The sequence below is a fragment of the Anas platyrhynchos genome, chromosome Z (assembly GCF_047663525.1).
Source record: "Anas platyrhynchos isolate ZD024472 breed Pekin duck chromosome Z, IASCAAS_PekinDuck_T2T, whole genome shotgun sequence".
In the NCBI taxonomy this organism is placed as follows: Eukaryota; Metazoa; Chordata; class Aves; order Anseriformes; family Anatidae; genus Anas; species Anas platyrhynchos.
In genome coordinates this window covers 53,336,137-53,363,796 of record NC_092621.1, presented here as the reverse complement: position 1 = coordinate 53,363,796, position 27,660 = coordinate 53,336,137, and the positions used below count along the sequence as shown (strand labels likewise).

Below are 27,660 nucleotides of genomic sequence, written 5' to 3'. Positions count from 1 at the left end.
CTGGGGAGGTGATTTCCCCCTCTGCTCTGTTCTTGTGAGACCCTACCTGGAGTGCTGTGTTCTGCTCTGGGGCCCCAGCACAAGAAGGACATGGACCTGTTAGAACAAGACCAGAGGAGGGCCATGTGGATGATTAGAGGGCTGGAGCAGCTCTCCTATGAAGACAGCGTGAAGGAGTTAGGGTTGTTCAGTGTGGAGAACAGAAGGCTCTGGGCAGACCTTACAATGGCCTTCCAGCACCTAAAGGGGGCCTACAGGAAAAGCTGGGGAGGGACGCTTTGTCAGGGGGTGTAGTGGTAGGGAAAGGAAGAATAGTTTTAACCTTGAAGAGGATAGATTTAGATTAGAGGTTAGGAGGAATTTTTTCACTCAGTGGGTGGTGAGGCCCTGGCACAGGCTGCCCAGAGAAGCTGTGGATGCCCCATCCCTGGAGGTGTTCAAGGCCAGGCTGGATGGGGCTTTGGGCAACCTGGTCTGGTGGGAGGTGTCCCTGCCCATGGCAGGGGAGTTGGAATTAGATGATCTTTAAGATCTCTTCCATTCTACAACTTTATGATTCTATGATTCCTTTATTAGAAATGAGAATAGAAATTAATTCAACTGGTAACCACTATGTACCTCCTATGTGGAATTATGTCAGTGACAAAAATAGTGCCATCAGTGGGATGCTCTTGATCAGTGTTTGGTCTTTGTCATCTGCATCTGATTTTCCAGATTTTGCTGAGGAACTGTTTGATCACTGTGTAACAGAGAACATATGTAAGTAAGGCATACAACTTAACTCTTATTATTTAAACAAGCAAACAAAAAGTCTGCTTTCTTTTCTAAGTGTTTCAGGCGGCCATCATACTAAGAGAGAAATTACAGGAAGCAGCTGGATTTTAGAAGATACAGAAGGAACTAACCTTAATTATACCTATCCTGACCATTTCTCATTTTGCAGTATCATCACGGAGTTATGGCTGGGAGCTGTGGAAATGGAAAAATTAATATTACCTGGCATAGCTCAGAAGGAACAGCCATGTATTACCACTTCCATCTGAAATGTTTGTCTCCTTCAGTGTGTGTTCAAGCCCCCCTCCATAGGGAGAAAAAACAAACAAACAAACAAACAAACAAAAACCTCCAAGCAGGAAACACCAGTTATCACTGCAACATAAATGCATTCTTCAGAACCAAACAGCACCCTCCTTATGTTTCAGCAAGGAAACGCCCGTATGTCAGCTAAAGCTACAAGGTGGTGTCAGGGGAATCCCTGTCATAACAGCTGACAGGTAGGAAAGCCATGAGGCTATACAAATTTACTTCCTAATACCCTCTGAGAGGTGAAGCAACATCTTCCCTTACTAGCCCCCATTGCACACAGAAGAAATCCCAGCATGACTGCCACATGGTGTGACTGAGAAATAATATGCCACTCGTGAGGAAGCAGTTCATATACAGAGAGCTCTGCTTGGTGCCAGGTATGATCCACAAGGACACAGCTTCTCCTTGAAAGGCTGTCTGCCACCCCACTCACCTGCATACTGCTGCCAGTGGCATAAATATCAGTCAGCCTGTGTTTCTATACAAAATAGATAGCATAAATAAATTAGGAGCCACAGCCTTCTCATTCTATTTCCTTTACACCATTTCTCTCTGCCTAGCTAAACAAACCAATTTAGGACAACAGGTTTTTAGTGTAAATGGCTGCTGCTATAACAAATCTTGTCTTTCAGAAAGGCAGTAACAGCTGCTGCCGCTAACACTGAGAAAAGGAGCATGCATGGCCACTTGTCATTACAACATGCTCCACCCTCAATTTCCTCTCTCTTCCCCAGCAGGAGAATGGAGAAAAATAGATGTTTTTACTGACTTAGAGAAGGAATCGCTTTCCAGAATCCGGGTTCACAGATAAAAGAAGAGGTTTTGGCGTTTGTAGCAATACTAAAAATATGCTCTTGCAGGCATCCTTATGTTCCCATGATCCAGTCAAAAGTATCTTGGCATACAGTCCACTCTCTAACAAAAATCCAGCCCAGATGCACACTGAAGTTATTCTGATATGTTGTCAGCACAAGAAGATGTTCCTGAACATAGGGAAGCAACTTGTTTTGTTTTTGTTTTTGTTTTTGTTTTTCCATGAAAGAAGCTTCTGGTTGATTAAAAAAAAAAACATAGGATTTTTTTTTATCATGTTAAGCTATTATATAGTATGCTGTTTTTCTAGGCAGCTGGAAAAATGTGTCATCCTCATATTTCCTCCAGGAAGCCTATTTATCAATGTTAATTTTCTTTTTGGTGCCTGATTCCTCCTGAAGGGAACTACTGCAACCAGAGCAGGTACTGAATCTAAGGAGAGATCTGAACCTCTCTAGTTCCTAAAATTAATACAATCTAGAGGTCGGTTATATAGCTGGACTCCCTATTTTGAAAAAAAAAAAAAAAAAAAAAAAAGCAATCAGTGTTCCTGCTATTAGTGTTTAACAAAAATTACAATCATCTCTTTTTTAATAAAAAAAGTGAAGGCCAGTGGTGTTATGTTAGTATAAACGTCATATTAACTTAAGTTTCACGCTACTGGAGAAGTCAGTCTAGTTTCAAATAATCTGGCAGCCTGGGTCAAGCACATCTGGCCATGACATACATGAAAAATTACATCATTTTTGCGCTAAAAGGTGACCAGGTGGGAAGCGGACACAAAACTGGTGCATAATAATGGGTCATTTTGTTGTAGTTATCCACTAATTCAGGGACTGTATCATTGAATTAGAAATCACGAGGAAAGTGCCTTTATGACCTCCGTGACTGGCAGGTCTGTGTCAGTCTGTGAAGGATGCATGCATATGCCCTTGTCTGTGGCATGTCCCCCTGACAAGACATCACCGAACCCTGTCAGACTGTCAGCGGTTTTGCTTGTTCAGAGCTGATATTGTACCTCAGGGTATTGTAAATTTACACTATGGAGGACTCCCTTTTGTTATTGCCCTGCATCAGGCAATACCAGTTCTGCTGAGCTGGAGTCTGGCTGGTATTTCTGCAGATAAATTGTGTGTGTTGCTCTCATGTAAAGTTTCGATAGATTTTTCCTAAGTCAGGAAGGAGGTTTGCATCCGGTAATCATAAAACCCATGTCCTCACCTTCCAGAGCCTGACACATTATGTTCTATATTCTATATTCTATATTCTATATTCTTCATATATTCTGAGACCAACAGCAAAAATGACGTGGCACATTAAAAGTGCATGTTAGCTGAGCAAGAATTCCTTGCAGGTAAGGAAGAAAATCCTCTTTAAGATGTGAGTTTTGTGCCAATAGGAGCACTCACTGGTTTGTAGTTCACAGGAATTTACTGAATCCCACTCAGGCTAGAGGAGTTACAAACTGGACCACAGAGAGAAGCAACCCTTTCCCAACCAAGTCTATCTGCCTCACTGTGCCATAAGAGCTGCGTCTTTCAACTTCTCTTTCACCGTAACTGAGAAAAGATACCAACTCTTTCTGCTCATGTGGGTACATCAGGTACCTGTACATGCACAGGTAAAATATGGCCAGTACATTTAGTCCTGAAAGCAAAGCCTTGATTTGGGATTTGGACAAAAGTGAAACATGGGAGATTCCTCTCTAACATTAGGAAACACTTTTATAGTGTGCAGGTGTCAGAGTGCTGACACAGATTGCCCAGGGAGGTGATGGAGCCTCCCTCTCTGGAGATATTCAAAAACTTCCTGAGGTTCTGGCCAACCTGCTGTAGGTGTCCCTGCTTGAGGGATTAGACAAGATGGCCACCAGAAGTCCCCTTCAACCTCAACCACTCTGTGATTCTGTGCGTATGGCTGTGGTAGCACAGAGATCTGTTTCCCTACATGGAAAAGCCTTCTTTCTGATTGGTGTGTCCTTGAGGCCTGTCTGCACGTATCTGTGAAAACACTCCCTGTATTTACAATTGTAAACCACTTCCAGCTGCAAGCACAGCATCCCAAAAATAGATTTCCTTATATCATCTGCTCGACAGAGCACAACCAATCAACTAATAAGAAAGAAGGTGCAGAAAAATCAAGATTAAGCAAAGATAAGGATTTAATAGTACTTTTTCATGATGTCTTCTGTGTCCTGCTTTGCATCTGATATCAAGAAAAGAACAAGCAAGGAATGACAGGAGGGAAATTACGTGTTCTTGCAAGTGGAGGCTGAAGCAGTGCTGCCTTGGCTGTACAGCAGGAGGAGCTTTTACAGCAAGTTGTTTCCTATCACTTATCTTACAGGGAGCATGACACATTGCTTTTTTTGCCTTTCTGCAGAATTTGGCCATGGTGTAAGCAAATGTTTCTAAAATAAATTGTTGTTTCCCATGGCCTCACAGAGTGAGACCCACTACATAAGGTTGATTATGTGTCATCAAGAGCGAGTAACTCTTCTCAGGTACCTTGGTCTACATCATACCTTGCAGCAGAAAAAATATGACCCAACTTTGGTGCTGGTTGTTGGCACTACCACGAAGAAGCAGACAATTCCTCTGCAGGCTGCAGAGAGACAGCTGGCTCAGTCCTCGTTGCCTGTGTCCAGGTATGGCAGTGGATCTGAGCCTATCCATCTTCCCCTCCTCCCCAAAGTCCACAAAGCCCATTAGTAATAAAAGCTAAACAAAGCTAGAAAGAGTTAGGCCACAGTCCTCCTTCCTTAACTGAAGCTGAAGAGGTAAATTCTGAATTCAACTTTTATTTTAAATATCCTCTGTGTCCATCACTCTGTTTCCCTGGCCTTTTTAGCAGAAGCTTCCAAATAGCAACAATGGCATTTGTTTTCTTTGCTTGAGATGACTTCAGCAGCCCTCCTGCTCAAAAAAAAAAAAAAAAAAAAACAAAAAAAAAAAAACAAAGTCCAGTCCATCAGTGTCATCCCCACTCAGTTATCTAGAGCCTTGAGAAGCAGCAGGCTACATTCAAAGATGGAAAAGAGGTTAGGATAGCAATCAGTCAGGGCTGAGCTTCGGTGCTTCCAGGAAAACAGCTGATATAAACACTTCATCAACTGTAGGAAAGCTATTGATCCAACTTTGACCATACGGCAGGAATAGCAGGTAGATGTGTAGCAACCATATTAGTATCCAAAAAGGTGCAGTATCCATAGCAGTACGCAACAAGACTTGGGGGTGGGAAATGCATTTAAAATCGACAGTCACATAACTCTCATGTGATTATTTGGTATAAAGCAAGGCTTCTTTCCCTGTGCACTCATACCAAACAACATCTTTTGCTAGCACATAGGTGACTGTGTCTTAACTTTCCCTCCACTTAGTCAGCAGGCAGCAATTAGCTCCACTCCTGTGAATTTACCTGTGATGTATTCTAGTTCAGTCACAAGCTCTTGAATGACCTGTTGGAACCATTCTGCCAGACCCAGAAGGACCAGATTAAACAGCCAGAGACCTTTTTGTCTTGAATCCTTTCATCCAATCAAAATAAAGATAATTGAAAAATCTCCTCTTATGGTCACTCTCCCTGAACACTGGGCCAATTGACTTTATTTTTGTTAATACTTAGAAGTGATTGTATTTAAAAATCTTGTGAATATTTCATGGAAACTGAAGTACGGCACAAATAAACTTTAAGAAATATACTTAACTATGCAGATTGATTGAAAGTGATTCTCAGCAGGACTTTACTACTTGTTATTCATCAGGGCCTGGGAGGTGAGGGCTTCACTGCAATATAAACATTACATAGTTGACATAGATTTTCACATTGGAAACTCTAATATACTTATCTATTTTGGAACAGAAGCCATATTTTTGGGTCAACCTAACGAGAAAGACTACTTGTGTACTACACTAAAGAGTAGAAATTAGGTGAACTCTTGCAAAGCAGTGAAAGCTGTGCCTTCCAAAAAACTTCTCCAACTGTAATGTGGAAGTGTTACCTAGTAAATACATGATAGGTCAAAATCCAGATGGGCTTACTATCAGTCAATCTGAGGTTAGTCATCATTGCAAGCATGAAGAGTGCATACAAAAGAAAGTAAGAGGATGAACTTAATTAATTATTCCCTGTGAATTATTTATTCACCCCAAGAAATAGCCAATTTTTGCTGCACAACGAGAAATTTCAAAGTCATTCCACAAATGCTGCTTACAAATTCCTTGGTAGAGACAGAGCTGGAAGTGAGAAAGTATAACGCAGAACCTCAGCAGACTGCCAGGATGCTTAAGATACTTCAGGTGGAATGCTGACTTAGGTGAGCTTTTCCACCACCTTCAGAGCAAGTCTTTCCCCTCCATCTCAAGAGTGATCATAGACACCTAATAAATGACTGGCATTGAGGAATTGCAGGCAAACACATCAATTCTTTTGCGTGCATTTTCAAAGCCAGTGCTGACAGCTTCACACAGCTGCCTGAGCATATGCACCCTATGTATTATGCTAATGCTATCTGCAAAACACGCTTACATATTACAGATTCTGATCCTGCAGGGCACTGTGCTATGATCCAATAGAGCATTTAAAGATGTGCTTAAATTTGAGCATCCAAGTTGCCAACATGAAGCACGTATTTAAGTACTTAGCTGGATCACAGTCAAGAGCTCTCTGCCTTGTAAGATAAGCTCTGACACAACATATATTTTAACTGGCAGAGCAGCACATTTCTGATAGTTCTGAAACAACTGGAACAAAGCTTTGAAGTATCTTGGGTGAAGTAAGCTTACTGTATTTATTTTTTTTAAGTCAGAAAAATAGATCATGTGCCAGAAACATGAAGTAATGATCATCTGCTTGTTAAGTTAAAAAAAAATATTTAAAATTCAATCCTGATACTCAGTCTCCTCTTTTCAAAAATTACTTTCACGTTCTAGTCTGCCAGGCTGAAGCTGATATATATAAAACAAATATAAGAAGAAGAAAACCTCAAAGGAAGACACTGTTCTTGTTGAAGATATTACTGTTATCATTATTATTTTAAATTGAAGTATTTTATATAACCTCAGGCCATAAGGAGGGACAACGCATTGTGTTGCCAGTTCCTCTTAAAAATAGTCTCAACTTTTTGCCTTTCCTTTACAGAGAAAATGGTCACAAGCTAAAACCAAACTCTTGAAAATGAAGAGATGGAGATTCACTGCTTATGGATACACAAACTACAGCTGCGCTCTGCTTCCATAGCATTGTTTACAGGAGCAAAGTTTTAATCAACAAAACAAAGTACCCTAAGTCATCACATGGAAACATGATCTAAGGAAGCTCAAAAGTACAAGAAAGTTAAAAATAAGTATATTTATACTAAGTCTAAAAACTGATTTACTTTTTTTTCTGAGAACTTACAATCCTTGTACATGTGGAGTTGAGACGTGTCAAATTGCATTTGCCTATGGAAGCTTGTGAGTAGCATCTTTAACAGTAAATCCAACACAAGGCATGTGATTGTGATGGGCTAACTGGCTATCAACACAGATGGCAAGGACAGCAGGAAATGTATCTGCAGGTAAGGTGGCAAAAGCCCTGTCTGTTCACTTAGATTTTCCTCAAAAGAAAGCCAAGTTTGGTTCTCCCCATAGATTCCTGTCTTCGATGAGCTCTCAAGACTTGGGCAGGTGCTAAGATTTTGATGCAGCGATTTAAAGGATTAACAACATTAGGCTTTCATCTCCTTTTCTAGGGGGATTAGCACAAAATGTGTGTCTCAGTCCCAGCATGTGAGAGTATAACATTAGTGAAGATGAGTTATTAATGTATCTGTGAAATTCTTTCCCTGTGCAGCATCTTAACAATATATACCGGTTGTCCAAGGGCCAGTCAAGCATTTTACAATAACCATAGTCTAATGTGACAGAAAACTACTCCACACTGCAAATTGGTGTTATTCACAGTTTTCTTTACAATTAAAATGTATGTGGTTAAGAGCAGTACTCACAGAGCACTTTATTACTGCTGAGTTTACAAGACGAATTCTCTTTTGGTCCCAGGAAACAAAATAATATCATGTTACCTGAAGTGCCATTGACTATAAGTTTAATAACTTGACCTATATATGTAGACATTTCTAATTTTTAGAAGAGAGTTGCAACATGCGACCAGTTTAAAAAAAAAAAAAAAAAAGATTCATTGATTCATATATTCTGTATCATTCAAAGGCTTCTCTGAAAAACGCAGTGATGTTTGCCTGCCAGAATCATATTTTTCATTAACTGTCTCTTAGCTCTACCTTCAACACCAAGCTATGAATTATAATCTGCATAGAAGTGGCCCCAAATGAACAAAAATGCTAACAAAAATGCCTACAGGGATGTAGCGACTGCTGAGGAAAAGATTTAGCTATTGCTGTTCATGGTATTCTTATGCATTGTAACCCAATTTCAAAATAGAACAAATGAATAGAATTAAACAAGAGGGAACAATAGGTCATATTAAAACACCATCCTAAGACAGCTACAATGGGAGAATTACAGAGACTAACAATGCATTAGTCATCCATATGCATTTGCAGCAGAAAAAATTGAGTTGCCACAGAAGATGCTGATGGTGCTTAAAAATGTGGAAATGACAGTCTGACAGTATGTGTGTATCTCCATTAGAGGCATTGGTGGGTCAAAAAGAAACATCAGTAGTGAAGCAGACCTGATCTAGTACTTCTCGGTTCCTTACAAACCATCTTTTTGCCATCCCATCAGCGCTACCAAGGCCTCAAGGACACAACTCATCTATTGGGCAAACAACATTAAAGAAATAAGATTAAGTTTTATAAAAAATAAAAAATAAAAAAATAAAAATAACAGGAGAAAAGTAATGCTGTTAGGAGAAGAAAACCCCAAAACTTCTCTACTTTGATACTAACGGCTTGTCCTTCTGACAATCTCTCACTCGCTAAATTGCTTTCTTTTCTTTTGGGAGAGTCAGGATTTAAAAAACAACAACAACAAAACTATGGTACAAGTCCACTGTAATCTTTGCAAGATGGCAACAGTTATGCTGATCAATGCAAAGGTGCAAAGAAGGTTTTTGTGGGAACTCTGTTGTATATATCTGTATCTTCCTCATTACTTTTCCATTCAGTAGAATGCCTTCAACTCATTGTCCTGAGCAGGACTAATCATCAACACAATTAAGCATGAGACTTAAAAAAAAAAAAAAAAAAAAAAAAAAAAACACTGGTTATCTTTTGTTCCTTTAGCTGTGGGAATCCAAAATACCAGGTTTGTTCATCTGAAAATCAGGAGTGTTTCTTGTTTTGTCTTTTCACCAGACACCCACACACTTGTATTTTCAGTGAGGACATGAGCCATTTTGAACTACAAGCAACTGCCAAAACCAATTAGACGTCTTTCTCTAAGTCAGCCATATGGAGCTAGTGCCTATATGATACTGCCAAGGGTGTTCACCTTTGGACGCCCCTGCAGGTTTTACTAAAAAAAATAAATCAAGTTGCTTGGCAGAGAACTGCCAGTATTAGTAGTTCAACTTCTCCTCAGGAACAAGTGATACCGCACCCCAAGTGCTTCCCAGTGCAACAGAAAAACAGAGCAGGGGCAGAATAAGAGTGCTGCTTTGGGGAGGAGAGGGAAGAGATCCTGTGAGTGACTAGGCAACACCACTGCAGATCAAGAAGCCATTTCACTATCACAATGAAATATTAATTCCTGGACTCTGTGATGCTCAGTTACAGATGGATGTTCCCACTTTCTCCTTTAGCAGTCCTGACAGCAGAAAGACTTTTGATCCAATGTAAGACTTTTGGTCCAATGTGAATCTAGAAGTCACCCTAAAAGCTGAAGGCTAGTTCAGAAAGGCTAGTTCAGAAGCCTTTTCGTGGCACCAAGATTGATGCCAGTATATGTTCCTTAACAATATAGTCAAGCACTTCAGAAACACATTATCACATGAAAGTAATATTGTCAGTTCTCTTCTTGCAAACATTAATAACTGACCTAAGCTGAAAACAGAGGGAAGTTCAAGTACAGAAAACTGTAATGGCATATGCTGAGTCCCCAGCTAGCTGGCTCTAACAATTGGGCCACACTGCTTCTCAGTGGGTTTCTCCTTGGCACTTCTTGTCTATTCTCCTGTGCCTTGACATGTTTCAAGTACCTGATGGTCATTTTTAATAAAACCTATTTGCTTAGGCTTTCCAGGTTGTTTAAGATATTGAGTTTCCTGCTATGTATTTTGAAAAGTATATATATGTCTCTTTTCTTAGCTTTTTCATATGACCATACCACTCACCTTGTCCAGGCACAACTTCAAGATGGCTATAAATGACCAAAGACCTTGAAAATTCAAGACAAAAGGCTGACTGAATTTTAAGGGCCAACTTGCACCTAGGGAAATGCCTTTGCAGAAGATGGAACTTCAACCCATTATAACAACTTCTGTTTGTTTGTATATACTCTGGTATCCACTCCAAAACACTCCCCCAAACCCTCCAAATTTCATTCAGTGTCAGAATGACTAAGAAAAGGATGACAGCACCAATAGACCAACGTCATGAAATGGCCTTTTTAGTTGAAGACAGATCAAAAGAAGAAGACATTCTGGTCTCTGTAGAGTTTTCCATAAAGGCTTTAATTTTCTGTTATACTCAAGTGACAGAGAGATGAGAACAAAACATACACACCTTGACAAACTGGAAATTAGAAGATCAGGTGTCACATCTCAGCAAATAAGTACTTCAAACACCTCATGGTGTCTACTTATCATTTTTCTTGTGATTATAGTTGGATGAAAACCACACATATCTCAATCAGCAACAAGTTTTAACATTAGGATATTTAATTTTCACTGATCTCTTACCAGAATCTCAGACAAAAAACGATGACTGAGATTACCTCTTCTGAAATCCTGCACACACAGTCTCCAGAACTTTTCCCAGAGATCTTAAATGTCTAATAATTGTGGGAGAATCATAGTGTAGAAGTCTTGATTTTAAATCTTCAGTTCGTATTTTCTTCTAATAGGAAGTGATCATATCATCTTTCTCTTGCTACAGAGACTGTAGACTAAATCCCTTGCAAGCCACGTTTCCAGCTGTTAGCTGGGTTTGGAGCTCTTTTCTGAAATCTTTTCAAATGGCTCACTTACTAGAATTCATAGGAAAACGAGACATGTTACAGATTAAACTCCACAATGTTTATGTGTAGGTAGCCTTACAATATCAGTAGATTTTAAAAGAATGTCCTTTTAGTTTCTGCAATGGAGTGGGTTCTAGTGTTTTGTCAGTGCTTGTGACCTCTGATTTCTTTCCACAGATGTTATTTCCAAACTCCAAATCCTGCTCTCCTGTCAAAGTGTATAGTCTTTATTTCACAAGTTCTCTGTTGAATCAGGTGAATATGTATACCATTTAGTTGCATCCAACTCACCAGGAGATCATGGTCATCCTCTACCAATAGTGTCTTCCCATCCTTACACTCTGCCAACCTGAAATGTTTTTATGGTTTCTTCCAGATGACTGGTTTAGAATACCAGGCCAACAGCTACTACATGATTCTAGAAAGTCAGGCATCCTACTACTTGTTTAATCCTAAAACACTTCAATATCAAACCTTCTGTTTACAGTATGTAGGCAGTAGAGACTATATGGGTACTAAAGTAAAACTAATACCATTCACCTTCAATCACAAGCAGTTTTTCAACAATGTGTACAGTATGATTTCTGTGTCAAAATCACCTGGATGCATTTTGGCTTTTTTTTTTCTCAATTTGAAACTGAACTGCAAAAGATTTAAAAAACTTATAAAAGTCTAATATTCTTGCATGGGGAACTGCCACTTAAGCTGACACAAATAATGGTAGAATATTGCAAAGGTGATAAATTTGATAACAACAAAAGCACTATGTAACAGCTCACCATTCCCAGTTCACCCACAAAAATGACCTTACAGTGATCAGTGAATGAAGTGCCAATGACAAGGAAACATACATATCTACCTCAGCAAAGGAACTTAAAAAAACAAATATTCCTGGGGAGGATGAAGACAAACAGACCGTAGCCTGTCCACTTACAGGGACAATGAAATCTTCAGCTTACAAAAACAAAAAGGTTTTCTGACCAGCACTTAAGGAAATAAATGCAATATATTACACTCAAGCAGTCACTATCCACAAAGCAAAATGAATAAACCAAGATATTTTATTCTTCTTCAGAAAAAAACAAACAAACAAAAAAAAACTATAGATTTTTAAGAATCTAAGAGCCTGGCACAAAATACGAGGGAAAAAACTAGATTATGTTTCAAGAGAATAGACCTAAAATCAATTAGCAGCCTACAACCTGCAAGAAACAAGAAAAAAAAAATGCAATGACCTTGAGCAACAGATAAATGGTCCTATGTGAAAAGAGACGGTAATCTCCCCAAAAATCTGCCTACTTATCAATAAGTATTACTCTATGAAAAAAAAAAAAAAAGAAAAAAAAAAAAGAAAAAAAAGTTTCATTACTTTCCATAATTGTATGTTAGTTTTTCAGATAATGCATCATAGTTAATAAAATTGCTAATTTGCCTGTGTTTTGCCCATGTTGAACTACACAGTGCAGCTAACCTGTTTTCTGTGCAGTTCTCTGCACAGTACCTGCACAGTACCCTGTATGTTACATGGATTGCAACAATGACCTGTTAGCCAGATCACTAAATATTAAGAGGAATTCATAAATATAAAATACAGCAAACTTTGCAGTTAATTTTGGAAATTAAAAGCTGTTTCAAGCTTTCATATTTTGCCATTAAAAAACAAATAAATAAATAAATTGGGAAATAAATGTGTCTGTAAATATGGGAACATGATCATCTTTGCTACAGCTGCACTGAGAAAAAAAAGTGAGAAGTAGGGAAGATGCATCATCTTTTTAACGTTCATCTGCCATTAAACCACTACAGTAGATTAATTTGTTCAGGGAAACTGGAAAGATGGCAAGCTTTAATTAAGAGAATCAAAAGGTGATCCCACATTCAAGCATGGTCAGGAGAGCCTCCTTAGTCTCCAGAGAGACATCTAAAAATCAGAAAGATTAATTTCAAAGGGATTTCTGAAATCAATACAACAGTATAACAGCGGACAGTTATTCTGTATTACTAAGGCTAACAGAGTTTCTTGATAGATGTAGAAATAGCAAACACCTCTGCACTATACAGGAAGATTAAAACAAGGTATTGTCCTTCAATCAGTATCTTTATATATATATATATATATATATATATATATATATATATATGTCTATTATAAGTAACTTTCTCTACCAATTGGAGAAACACCAACCATTAAGTATGGAGGAAACTTCGCCTGAACTTCCAGTAATGGTGCGATTAAAGATATCACCAGGATTTTTGCCTAAGAAGTTTCCTGAGACCTTGAGTTAAAGAGAGGATGTGCAGGTAAGACAACAAAAGAGCGTGAATATAGCTTTCCATATATGTTTAAATAATCTTAAAATCAGTGAATCTAATCAGAAGTGTTAGCTTTCAAAATCATGCTTTTAAATCCTTAATAGGAGCAAAAGTATCGATCCTGCCTGCACTTGCAAAGAGATTATTCATCATTCCATGTCTGGACAATATTTTCAAAAGTGACTACTTAAAATTAGCGTCCTAGAACAGGAATTATACATGAAAGTAGGTCAGAATTGAAAATGAAAAGCATGGTCAGTTACATATAAAATCTGAGGAAGGTTTAAATTTAATTTGTTCCTCTAAATGGTCTAGTTCTGTTCCCCTTGGCTCCCTCACTATTCATCTTCTGAAGACATCGCAGCATGCAAACCTAACTGACTGTTTGTCTTGACCTTCATAACTTGTCAATAAAGTAAGACATTTTCTCAGACATAGCAGAACATCCTGTTCTGCCAAAAGAAAATCCCAAGTAAATTAAAAGATTGAAAATCTGGCCCCAAGCCAGAGACAAAACCCTCATTTACCACAATTGGACAAAAATCCACTCCAGCTGAACAGAGATACTTAACTGCACAGCATTTATCAAGACATTTCATCAATTTCCTACGTATCAGGAAGAAAGCCACGTTAAGATACCCTCTTAGGATTTACCTGTTTTCTGTTTTATTTCCATAAAAAGCCATTTTGTGTCTCCCACAAGGTCCTCCCTGGCACAGCAAGGAGCATCTTGCTGATGAAGATAGTAGCATGTCACAAGTCCAGTAACAGCTAGTCACAAGAAACCAGTGTGAATCATAAAACTCACAGCAATAAACTACCTGAAAGCCAAGATGTCCGTAACAACTTTATGGTGCATAAAGTGGACCTGTAGACTATTTCTGTTTTTCAATACTTTAGCACAAAACAGGTAGATTTTCAAAGACATCCAAGAATCACTCATTCTTTTTCTCCTACAACTTTTTAACAGGAATCTAGACAAACTAAAAATAACCAAATGTCCATACATCCATGTCCATATAGCAGATTTTAAGTTCCCAGCAAAAAACGTTTGGACAAGATACCCTTTCCATTTGGAAAAGCTACCATTTCTTCTATGCTGTGTGTTTTGGATTAACCTTTGTTCTTAAATTTTTATTCTTCTAGTAAGATTTATATCTACTTAAATAGTAAAAGGAATCTTAAAAACAAAGGTTTTACCTAGTCTAATTTCACCATGCACTTAATTATCTCAACTGTAATCACTGAACTCACTGTTAATAAGGAGGTATCATATTTCTACTAATAAAAATTTGCATTTCTTTAATATTTCATCTTACCTTTATTCTTTTATTACTCATTACTACTCTTTAGGAGGATGCATACTCAATTTTGTGTGAAGAGGGACAAAAATTCTGCTTTGAAAGTGAATGCAGAAGTGTTGTCTAGGACAGTAGACACATATACTTAAAGCTTTCAGCTATGCAATTTGCCAGATGTCAAAGGAGAAAAATTGTTTCAGAATATTAATTCAGATATCCCACCAAAGCGCCAAACCGCTTTCCAATGCAATTTATGCTGGACTACAACAGCTTCAGGGGCTGTTTTTGCTCCCAGTGAAAGTGAATGCAAGTTTTGCCACGGAATTCAGTACAGAAACAAACTCTAATGTAGATCTGAATTTTACATACTTATAAAAACCTATCACATTACTGATTTTGTACAAAACTCTTAAGGATCGACTTATTTATGCTGCTTGATACTCCTCACAAAACACAATCAATGCATCTAATAGGAAAAAAAAATAGTTAAGACCACCTCTGATCTTGAAAAGACCTATCCACTTGTAGGGCTCAGCAAAACCCTTTGATAAGAAATAAGACATGGCAGCAGTTCTTTCTGGCTAAGTTTAAAGACACTTGACCTACAGGAGACCTCTGGCAACAACCAGTGGTCATAACTAGACAAATGAACAGTGGTCATACACTGCTGCACTCACCCAGTGATGCATGCAGGTCAGATCCTGCTGAAGGGCCCCCAAAGGCCATGCCTTGCCACCAGCTGAAGCAGCTGTAGCATAGCTCTTGGTTTCAGCACTGCAGGATCAAACACCAGGCACTGCAGTGTTAATCTCTGCCATCTCCAGGAAAGCATCTGCTAAAAACTAGCAATAAGGTGACACCACCACTATTATTCTCCCACCCATGGCAGAAATAAGACTCATCAGCATATTATGAAACAATGCACATTAAACAGCACAATCTCTTACTTGCCTTCACACAGTTAAAAACCATGGCAAGACCAGAGAAAGGTGGGAGTAACTCTGGAAAAGACCCAAAAGGAGACAAGAGAAACTATGGATGCTTCACTTTCATACACAAAGTAGAAGAAGCCATGCACCTCTAAGATTTAAGAAGGCAACGTATGTCAGTAAAATACACTGCAGGAGCCACTGTTTTTATTTTATGCCAATCTTTTTTTTTTTTCTTCCAGAATATGCAACATTGGATTCTTAAGCACAAATGCTAGATAGCAGCTAGTCATAAAACTCCGCAATTCAAAATAATACAGGGGGAAAAAATCACTATAGACAGGGGATTAAAAAATAATACTGAACAAAGTGAATAAATAGTGATAAAAATAATACTGAAAAATTCTGACTGCCATCTGATTCAGTGAAAACATGTTTGATGACAGATGATGTCACCAATGGAACAAATCAAAATGTATTTGCCAGTTGGAGCCGGTATTTTCCCATGGATATATATCTTTCCTTGAGGAGTGAAATATAATTATCCTTCCAGTGAGGAGTACAATAGAATTAACTGTTCTCTATTAGCCTTGTATAGCTAACTAACAAACATGAAAGCTGAGAAGAAAGAAGAATGTAGCCACCGTGTATGTGGCTTGCCCTACCAAGAAAGACTGAATGTTTTAAACAGCTGTAACAAAAACTAATCAAGTCCCTTATTCACCTGTTATGAATCAGATTCCCTCCCTCTGCTGGCTACCAAATGCTCTTTCACACAAAGAAAGTGCTAACACATACATACAGATAACCGTCAAAAACTGACAACTGTTCTTGTCAGAAAGCAGGTGGGTTATAAATGAATTTTGACTGTTGCTGTGAAAAGACTTTCTAGCATGATGAAAAAAAGTTGCAGTACTGTGTACAGATTAGGGCTTTCTGAATGTTCTTTTACAAACCAGTATGGTTAAAAAATTGATGTTAGGGAAATATTTTCAGAATGTTATAGAAAATATATGGGCTATTTTACACTCAGGATTTCAATTTTTCATTTGGTCAGGAATTTAACTTGGATAAGTGCCTGAGAGGCCCAGTGTTTGCAGAAAAGTAGACATGTCTTTGTCAAAGTACGATATTTTATGATGTTCCTCACACATTCTTGAAGTGGCTGTTTCACCCCTGCAAGTGAGAAAATCCCTTTGAAGCATGGAGGTATCAAAGACAATACTTCCCAAATTTCTTCTGACTCACCTGCTGATGATCTCCTGCACAGATACAGATGATGTGGAGCTGACAGCTTCTACAGTTTCAACTTTCCCCTTTGTTTCCTCGGAGAATGCAAATATTTTTCAAGATAGCATGTGAAAGTTTTTCTGACTCATAAAGTGCTATTCAAAGACCTTAGCTTGGATGCTTTTTTTGGTGCAAATTGTGATATGAGCTGCCACATTTTCTGTCCGACAGCTACAAGACTATCAGATATGGAGTTAGCTATGAAGCAGTCAGATTTTCTCTCTGTGTTCCAGAACAAACTGGTTTCCTTAACTGGTGATCTCATTAAGAATCTAAAACTCTGTTAAGTCATAACAGACTTTATAATAATTGAACATTTATAGTTTTAGTTAAAACTTAATTAAGATGTACATTGTGAAAGCTTAATTAAAATGTTCATTAGTGAGCTCAGGCATGAAGTGTTAAATTAAGCATGGAGCTTCAGGGAAGATGCTCTTTGTCTACACAACAATGATTTTTTTCTTCTACAGTATACTCTATCCATCAATAAACTGATATAAATAAGAAGAATATCCATAATAAACTGATATGCCAGTTTACTGAACTATTTTAAGAATGAAAGTGCTGGTGTGCATGACTCACTTTTTATTAAGGTAATGATGGTGATGCATTCTGTTTAGATATGCATCTCGTTGCTGAAGATGATCTTGGCATGAGAGCAGCAATATACCTATGCTATTCCAGAAAGTTACACAATCAGAGAAGACACATCTATTTGTAGACGAAATGAATGCTCACAATCAAATAAACATTTAGAACTACTATCAGAATGCAATGAAAACAAATTATTACCAAGCATTAGAGTGCAACTGTTATCTATGTGGATAGATACACACATAGACACATATGTAAAGGAGACACAACAGGTCGAACCATCTGAGCAGTGAGACTGACACATGAGAAAAACAGAGACAAGTTCTGCTCACCTTCCTCACATGAGCAGTCCCAGTCAAAACACTGAATATAGAAGTGTGTGTTTGCACACAGTGGGAAAGGTCATGCAATATAAAACCACAGAATCATAGAATGGTTTGGGTTAGAAGGGGTAGGTTGGAACAGGTTGGGTTGAAATTATTGTTACTTTCAGAATGCAAATTGAAATAGTAGTAATTAAGGTGTGTGTGAGGTCAAGGGGAACTTGCACCCTCCTGGCAAGACAAGGTCCTCATTACAGCATAGACTGTACAGACACCAGAGGCAAAATCAAAACTCCCATTTGCTTCAGGGGCATGGTATTAGGCAGTCAGGAAAGGTAGACGCTGCACCCTGAAAGGGCATTTAGCACCTCAGAAAGGTGTCTTTTAGGATGAGTTTCTCATTTAAAAAATGGCAATTGGTTAGAATGACTGATGGGCAGGTTAGGAAGGCTGCAAAATCCAGCCCACAGAAGCCAGTTAGGAGTGCTATCCTCTGACTTGGCACACAGACCTACTGACAGGCAGCTAAATCCCTGCAAGCAAAAGGAAAAAAGAGAAAACCCCCACAGCTCTAACAGCTGTTGAGGCAGCAACACTGAATAAATCCCAAAGGGGCCTCCCTGGCAGGGTGTTTGATCAGGATCAATGTCCAGCCCTTCAGAACTGCACTTATCCCAACAAGAAGTATTACCCAAGAAAAAAATCTGCCCACTTGAATCATGATGTAAACACAGGATTTATACAGCCATAACCATGTATACATAGGAATAGAGAAGAAATACATTCAGACTATGCTTCAGTTCAGCAGAGCATTCAGAGCACACAAGCTCTAAATAAGTATTTCCAGATAGTGGCACATCCTTTCTTTTAAAGAGACACATTAATCAATCTTAGCTAGCCTCAAACCGATGTTCATAGATAAAACCATTTCAAATGAACTTTTGATGGAGTATATTTTCAGTAGTGCTGGGAAAAGCTACAAACACAAAGTATGAAGGAGAGTCAAATATTTTAAGGAGGTTTCAAGTTCCCTCTTTCCTCTTAATTTCAGCCCATCTGTGAAAGTGACAGTGAAATCATGTAGCTATTCAACGAGTGAGCTGACAACATGTTTAAAGTTCAGAATAAGCTTTCTTATTCCTCCCCTCTTCATTTGATTAGAAACATCTGTACATCAGGAAGAAACGTGACCCTTTAGACAAGGCTGCTAACCAAACCAAAATGATTTAGCACACTTAGGGGCTGGATTTAACCTTGTTGTTATAGAGGAGGCCTGTAACATCCACTGAATTGCATGTGTGCAAGCTAGTGAATAAAGATAAAAATAGACTCCCTGGTGCAGGCGAACATAAGTCAACTATTTTTATCTCAGATCTCCAAATGTATTTTTAAGTTGCTTACACTTAGGAGCAATCCCCGAAGCAGCTACAGGGAGTTTGACTTGATGAATAGAGATGAAAAATACTTTTCACATGTTCTGTAGAATCAGATATATATTATATAAAAATTAAAATTAACTTCTCATTAAATGAAATGGATTTTAGGCAACCTGATGAGTATATTTAATTTTTGTTAGCACAAACATATTTTTGCAAACCCAATTTGTGCCTACATAGATATAATTAGGCTGTTGCTAGGCTCAGTGTTAATTTCACAATGAGGTTTTGTGAAAATCTCAAGAAATAAAATAAATAAATAAACAAACAAATAAATAAGTAAATAAATAAAACTGGTTAAAATGCCTGCCTGAGGTCAACACACACAACACATGCATACACTGGCTTACCAACTGGCACACATCTTCTACTGTGCAAGAAGGCAGCCATCTATAAAACCATCATGCACGACTGCAAAGGTGAGCCATTCAGAATACACTGGATCCTTCTGCCTATTTTTAACTGCTGCTCAAAGACAGTAAAACACATTGCAAGAGGGGACAGCAAGCATGACTGAACATGTATACATCCATTCTTAAACGAGAGTCCACTTCTGACCAATGTTGGCTCGTGCTATTCTGGACCTTCTTCAGATGTAGCATGAGAAGGATCTTATAGCCCAGCAGAACTTAAAGGAGGAAAGACCATGGGTTCAGTTGTTGCTATATAAGCAACATGTATTCTTAGGCTGAGTGCCCCACTTTGTGTCCTACATAGATGTGAGGAATGCCAGCTGAATGCCAAAAGATGATCTCTGATGACAATTTGTCTTCTGATTGATCTGCTGTGGTTTTCTACATAGGAGTTCCATATGCCCTCTCATTAGTCATACGAGAAGTCCAGCACGGAAATCCCTGATTAATCATGCCAGCAGAACACATACAAGCCTAAGCCTTAATGAATGCCTTCAAAACAGGGGAGAAAATTTATTTCCATCCTGAAGTCTGCTTAAAGTCAGCAGAAGCACTTACACAAGCAGATAAAACAGGTAAGGAAAAGTTATGAATGGGAGGCAGCCTCAAGATTTATCTGAATCATTTTTTTTTTGGTCTCTCTCAATGTCAAGAGAAGCAACCAACACCTCAGTGAGCACAGAAACAATATTTTGTTCAAAACAGACTCAAGCAAAATGGCCTAGTTTCACTTAAAATAAAAATAAATAAATAAATAGATGTTGTAGCATTACTCAGAAAAGCAGAAGCCACAGTAAATAAGCTTGAGATGTGACTTACAAGCTGGGACACACCAGCCAGTGAAATACAAATCCCACTAAACCATGAAGGAGTTTGATCATGAACTGAGGGGAGTCCAGGTTTTACAAGCTTTTACGCTCCTAAATCCAAGATTTGCAAGGAATTCCATTTATGCAGGCCTGAATCACTGCTCCAGCCTTCACTTTGTAGACAGAACCTTCTCCTCCAGAAAAGTACTTTGCTAGTTTCTGTGTAGTTAACCAAGGGTCCTTGCCCATGGCTAACCTTCCAGATTATACAATAGCCTCGTGATCACACAGTGCAATTCCTCTTGGCCTTAGTCCGATGTCTATGGTAAACAGTATTGTTTCTTTTAAAGAGGCTTCCTTTCAGTAATAATAACAGTAATAATAAAAACCTTCCAAGTGCCTACATTTACAGAGTTGCAGAGCTCAGCTCCCACTAAGTCCAAGTCCGTACCTAGGAGCTGAGACCTGTGGATAACTGACACAGAAGCTCAGAGGAGCTCAGAGGAAAGACTTTTTTTTTTTTTTTTTTTTTTTTAAGTTTGAAAAATGAATGTAATTCCAGACATGCAACAGTGCAGCTAACTATTCATAAGAACGAAGAACGTTTGCTACAAGAAATGAAGAGCATGTTTAGCTGCTGTAGAAGGGGAAGGTAAGCATTAGCTGGAAGAGGGAAGGGTTCAAACAGAAGCATATAGTTACTACTTCTGATACATTCATAGAAGTTTCCACTATAATAAATGAGTCTAATCCTAGGAGTAAGGATGCATTTTCCCCCAGCCATCAGCTTTATTCCCTACGTGACTCGAGACTAGGAAAATGTGAGAATAATGCAGCTACGCTTCATTGAGCTCAGATTCATTTCGGCCAGCGCGTACCAAAAACCAGAGGGTACGCTTCCATTTGCAAAACTGCAGGGCGCCAAGGAGCTTACTTTACACCGCCCGCTGCAAGCAGGGCTGGAAAACGCAAACACAAAATCCCACCCGGCGCTGGGCGGCCACCGCCGGAGCGGCGTTTGTGCCGCGCTGCCTCCCGCCGACCCCTCGCTCCCCGCTCTCCTGCGATCCCCTCGGATCGAAAACCCCCTCGGGATGGGTTTTAGCAGGGAGGACCGGGGCAGGTCCCCTCCATCCCTTCTCGGAGCTCCGCGCACGGCGGCTCTCAGCACCGCGGACAGCGGCTGCGGCGGGGCCGGCGGCGGGGGATGCGCACTCACCCCGCGCTCACACTCACCCCTGGCACACAGACTCACCCCTTGCACACACACACTCACGCCCCCCTTGCACACGCACACCGCGGAACCGCCGCCGTCACTCACCACATCCCCCGCAGGGCGCCCCGCCGCCGCCGCCGCCGCCGCCGCCGCCGCCGCTGCCGCCCGCCGCCCCCGGTGCCGCGGACGCCCCCCGCAGCGCGGCGGCGGTGGCGCCGGGCGGCCGCGGCTCCATGCGGAGGGCAGCGGCGGCGGCTCGCCTGCCCCCGGCCGCCCCGCGGAAGCCGCCGCCGCCGCCGCCGCCGCGCACAGCCGGAGCGGGAGGGCGGGGAGCCGCGGCCGCATGGTGCTGCCCGCCGCCGCCGCCCCGCCCGCAGACCGCCCCCCTCCGCCGGCACCGCGCCGCCCCCCACTCCCCGGCACCGGCCCGGCTGGGTGCCCACCGGCGGCAGGGAGGGTCGGTGGGGTCGGAGGGAGAGGCAGCGTGAGCCCCTCCATCCCCCCTTCCCCTCCCCAGTGCTCGGGGGATGGAGGCGGGGGTCTTACCCCTCTGCTCAGCAATTCTCCTTGTCTATTTTATTTATTTATTAGTATTATTCCGTGTTCAGTTCTTCCTGTCGAGTGCTCCTCGTGTAAATCAAAGTCTGTTCTGTTGCTGTTGAGTGGTCTTCAACAACCAGGGGTACCTAGGGCTTCCTAGCGAGCTCCTCACTGAGATAATGCCCCCCCAAGTCAGTGCTGTGGGTAACTGGGGCACACGATTGAGCAGGGGGCTTCTCACAGCACATGGAGGGTGAGAACTGCTGTCCCTGGATGATTTTTAGTCTAAGGGGACATGGTAGGCACACAGCAATAAAAGCACAGGCAGCAAGATTAGGCATTGGAAAAGCTCATAAGATAACCCAGGTTTCAAACTTTTAAATAAAAACCCACATCTAGTTTCCCAGATGCCTTCTTACCTCACAACGGGGCCAATCTGACACTTTAGATGGCTTCTTTGGGCCTTGTCCAGTCAAGCTGGGAAGACACCCAGTTGTGGAGAATCTACAGCCTTGCTGGGCCTCTCTCCCAGGCACTGAGCACCCATCCACGGAAAAAAGGAACCTTCCAACCTCCTGTACTGGTGAGTGCTCTGTACTGCAATGTGTGTCTTCTGCCTTTGGTGCACCTCCAAGCAGTCTGGCTCCATCATCTCTGTGCCCTCCCATCAAGGCACTGAAGACAGCCAGAGGAGCTCCCTTTCACCTTCATGTACCCAAGCTGCACAAATGCACTTCTTGCTGCTTCGCCTGCCACATGCCCTTCTCACATGCCCTCGTGACCTCAGTGGCCTCTGCTGGATTTGCTCCATGGGCTTGGTGTCTGTCCTGAGCTTGACCTAGGGAGCCCAGACTGAACCTGCCCTCTGATTATGCTGAACTCCAGAAGGCTACCATCACTCCATTTCTTCCGACATTTGAGGTCCCTCTGAAGAGCAGCCCCCTCTTCCAGTGTATCCACCACTCCCCAAGTCTGGGAGCATCTGCAGGCTTGCTGACAACACGCTCTGTGCCATCATCCAGGTCATCATCAGACTGTCACAGCTTAGATATTGACTTCAGAGGAACACCACCAGTAACCAGCTATAAGCTAAACTTTGTGCATCTGAATAAAACACTTTGAGACCCCCAGTACAGCCAATTTTCCACAAATCTCTTAGCCCACTTACCCGATATTTTTCCTGTACCCCTATCCACTTGCAGTTTTTACCATATCTAAAAGCATGTCTAAAAGCTGCAGTGTGTGTGGACAGCACTGAGCAGTGGCACGCTATAATCATTTATATGGGTATCTGAACTTAGAATATAAGTAGTCTCGTTCCTCTTCCTTCAAGTGTGCACTTAAGTATTAGGCTCCTGAATGAGCCTTAGCTATGAATAAGAAGAAAAAAAAAAAAAGAAACAAAGATTTTTTTTTTTCCTGAGAATACTGATTACTTCAATGCATCCCTAATTTGAGCAACGCTTAACAGAGAGGTCTGATTTGCACTGGAAGCTGTGATTGGCACTCTGATATTTCTAGGCAGCACAGCTTGCTGATAATTTTGGGCTTTCTGAAAGGTGACGCTTTGAAAACTTCCCTTTCTGTCACCTAATCTCTCCTATAGTGAGCAGGCTGCCCTGGTGGGTCACAGGTCAGTAACCTAAATCCACCCTGGTTACCCAGCCTGACTCCCTGATTTTAATACCGAGCCTGCTCAAGCTTCCCATGTCTCAGCCCTGTCATTTTAAAAACTGAACTACTACTTATTCTTCAAAATACTGGACAACCAAGAAGAAGTGTCCCATTTGTAGAAGAAAATGTTCTTATGTTTCATATTTTATTCCTTTCACATGAATTTGCATTTTAAAAATAAAATAACTGTTTTTCTCCTTAATACTATTGTGTGTTCATAATTCCATCTGGAGCATTGCTAACCTTGTGTTACAAACACCATCTTTGCAAATGGTTTTCTAGGGAAGAATGTCGAATTAAGCATTTATGTACATGTTTATGGTTAAATGTGCTTAAAGTTACAGCTATTCAACAATGCACTGCAGTTTATGTTTAAGCACACACTTAGACATCCTCCTGAATAAGGACTTTACTCTGGAGCTAAAAAGCAAGGTGTCTGCATGTGGTCTTGCAAGTAGAGTTAAAAATATGCCCAGAACGAATGACAAAAATACAGTTTTATTTCTAGCATTAGTACAAAGCTACTTGGAGTTCACTCGATGCCCCCTAGCATACCTATGTAGCAAATACTCCGGATAACATAACCAAAATCCTTAGATCTTCCTCTGGCTTTTGTGAAATCCCTGTGTAGCTTCATGCAGCTGGATAAGCCTAAGAAAACACTCAGTACAACTCCCAGGTCTTCAGTACATGTGCCTTCCACTCACTGGCTGACAAGGAAATCACGGCTTTTGTGTTAGCTCTAGTGGTACAGAAGAGCAAGCCATTTGACTGGTTATCAATTGTGAGCAGATAACTGGAAACAGTTCCTGACAGAACCTCTTGTATCTCAAGGGTTTTAAGTACAGCTGTCAAAACTTCTGCATCATTAAGTAGATCTAGTCTGCCCCTTGTATGCTCAGAACAAGGTCAAAACTTTCAGGTGCTGTGTATTCATGCAAGTTCACTCATGACATAATGGATCAGACAAACTCCACACAAACGTGCATGTCAGACCATTGTCATATTTCCATTTCTAAGTGTCAGGCCTGCTGCAGAAACCAAAGCCCTGCTTTTATGAGCAGCTCTCTGTAATCCACTCCAGTCATCACCAAATGATGCCCTGGCACCCTCACAAGATATGACTCTGCCTCTCCCTGTGGACTTTCACTTGCTGGCAGTAGTTCCAGATGCAGTCACTACACAATGTCCTGACTCCAGGGAATTGCCTTGTGCATGGCTGCTTCAGGCTTAAGTCGAAAATACACCAATCATCAGTGTCTGCTAGAACTGAGCAAACATCCCATTTAGCACCCTTCAGGCTGAAACTTTTCTTATCCTCCCCCATCAGCAGATCTAGAAAAGAATCTAAGTCCCTAAGATCTGTTATTTGCCTCTTTAGTTAACTACCATGCATCCACTGCCATTTTCATCAGCTTGTTTGGCTCTCTGTGTTGTTTTCATCTGATGGCATTCAAGGGCAGGAATTCTTCACACTTATAGAAAATAATGCCGAGGCCTAGTTTCAACAATGTGTGATTAATAGCAGGCAGTGTGGAAAGCTGAAATATCTCTGGGGGAAAAAAAAATAAAATAAAATAATATATATATATATATATATATATATATATATATATATATATATATATATATATATAATATATATATATTATCATAATATATATTATAATAATAATTATTTTACAATAATTATTATAATATTATAATATATAATATATAATATATAATTATAATATATAATATATTATATATATATATATTTCAGATACTTTCATGAAAGAGAAGCAGCCACATCACTTACCAACTATAACAAAGGTTAAAAGCAGCACAGAAGCAGGGCCAGAGTCCCTCTGCAGCACATATGTGCCATTATTGCACTGTTTTAGGCAAGAACACAAAAGTAAACATAGGAACTTATAGGTGAAAACTCATAGGAGAAAAACATTTGGAAGAGAAAAACATTTGGGGAGTGAACAAAGGGTAAGCATCCAGTTTTTCACCAAAGAAAAATTAGTATTCACACAATGTCACACCAACCCTTGGTGCTACAGTGATGAGGCAAGAACAGGACTCTGTTTTTGAACTCTTCTGCAAGGGAATGACAATAACAGAGATTGCCGCACTACAGCAGCAGTTATCTGGAGAAAGGTGAAGGCCTTGCATTGAGGGACTTTAAATCGCTTTTGTTCATTTTTCAGCAAATTAGAAGATTCTTTGTCTGAAATAACTCCGTTCCTCCCTCTTCCCACTCCTCACCACTTATGAGCAATTCAGCATTGCCTCTAAGTCTTCATCTGCACAGAGAAAAAAAAGACAAGCTATTTCAACTTCTCTTCTAAAAGGGACCTTTCTGACAATTGCTCTAACAGCTTTCCCTGCCTTCATCCAATGTCAATCTGACTTGTCAACACAGGTAGACAGGATTGTACACAGTATTGCAGATGAGATCATCCCAAGAACTTGAACAGGAGTGTCATCCTTGCGGGATGTGTTGTGGCCTTTGTGCTGAAGCACAAAGCACAAAGCACATTTACTTCTCTATCTGCCCCAATGTACATTCCATACATTTTTTGTTTTTGTGTTTCAAAATCTGTGCTAAAAGATACTGAATATGGTCAGTCCTCTTCTGGAATGGTAAGAGTGGTTACCACCTCCAGCAGCCCTGACCCAGGTCCCTCCTCACTGGATGCTGGAGTCTCGTCCAGGGACTTGGGATGTCTGCCCAACCTGAGGTATGTGGCATGAGAGATGTGCCCAGACGATGCTGCAGGACACACAGCACACAGACACAGCCCTGTTCCCTCCTGCCCTGGGGCTGCCAGAGCCAGGTGGCCCCGGTACAGTCCCATGCACAACACCCCTGGGTCCCCAGCACACACACATCCACCTCCCTGGAGCTGATAGTACCAAACTGATTCATGCTGGTCCCCAGCAGCTGCGATCTGGCAGCAGGCATGCAGAGAAATGGCAAAGCAAGAATTTGATGAGGAGATGAGACAGGCTGCGGTGGTCTGAATGAGGCACAAGGCTTGTTCATATGGCTGTACTGAAGTTCTTTCAAAGCAGCTGTTTCCTGCATTGCCTTCTAAGAAATACATCCAGCAGCCTTCTACTTTCTAGAACTATTTCTAAAAGCACCATGTAAAGAAAATATTTGCAGAAGAAACTTATCATTTCTTTGGACCTCTTTGTAAAACAGCACAGAACAGTAACAGGTATAAAATAAATGATGTGTGCACAACACAGAGCCATAGCTGAAAAATTCTTCAATAGGCTGCGTACACCTGTTCCAAAAACACCAGAAGTGGGGTTTTGTTTGTCTGTTTTGTTTCTTTTCTCTCTGGGATTACATGCATTAGATTTGGCAGAGGCAAAGTTAAAATGAAGACATTCATTGGTAGCATGTGATGGTGACAGAATGATAACTTATGCTTGTTGTAAGAGTTAGGCTAACAACTTAATGAAAGGTTTATGATAGCTCTATAGATGTTTATTAATGTAATATTAGAAGATGAAGTGACCCAGCTGAAATGCATGTGGCCATTTATCTCCCTCTGGTGGCTAGATAGCAAACCATTAGTCAACTAGCACCCCTGAGCTTGCAAAACTTGCCTTTCTGATGAAGCAAACCCACTTTGTACATTCATAAGCATAAAGGATTCAACTCCGATGGTAACTTCATCTCAGACATCTTGGAAAGTGTTGGCACATAAGATTTTTGACTGCTTAGGTCTGCATATCTCCAGTGAGTTTCCCTCCAGAGCAACCAGCATCCTCACCCTCAAG

General features: G+C 40.5%; 1 protein-coding gene across 6 annotated transcripts in view; it reads right to left on the bottom strand.

Moving 5' to 3' along the window:
• NRG1 (neuregulin 1) overlaps positions 1-21,978 on the bottom strand; it is a 464,304-nt gene extending 442,326 nt beyond the window's left edge. For 4 of the 6 annotated variants that reach the window (XM_072030964.1, XM_072030966.1, XM_038170102.2 and 1 more), the window contains exon 1: positions 21,766-21,978. In XM_072030964.1, the coding sequence (XP_071887065.1) occupies positions 21,766-21,895 (130 nt within the window). In that variant the 5' untranslated portion in view covers positions 21,896-21,978. The remainder of the gene's footprint in view (positions 1-21,765) is intronic. The other 2 variants (XM_072030969.1, XM_072030970.1) reach the window with 2 other exon arrangements.
• Positions 21,979-27,660: the final 5,682 nt, after the last annotated feature.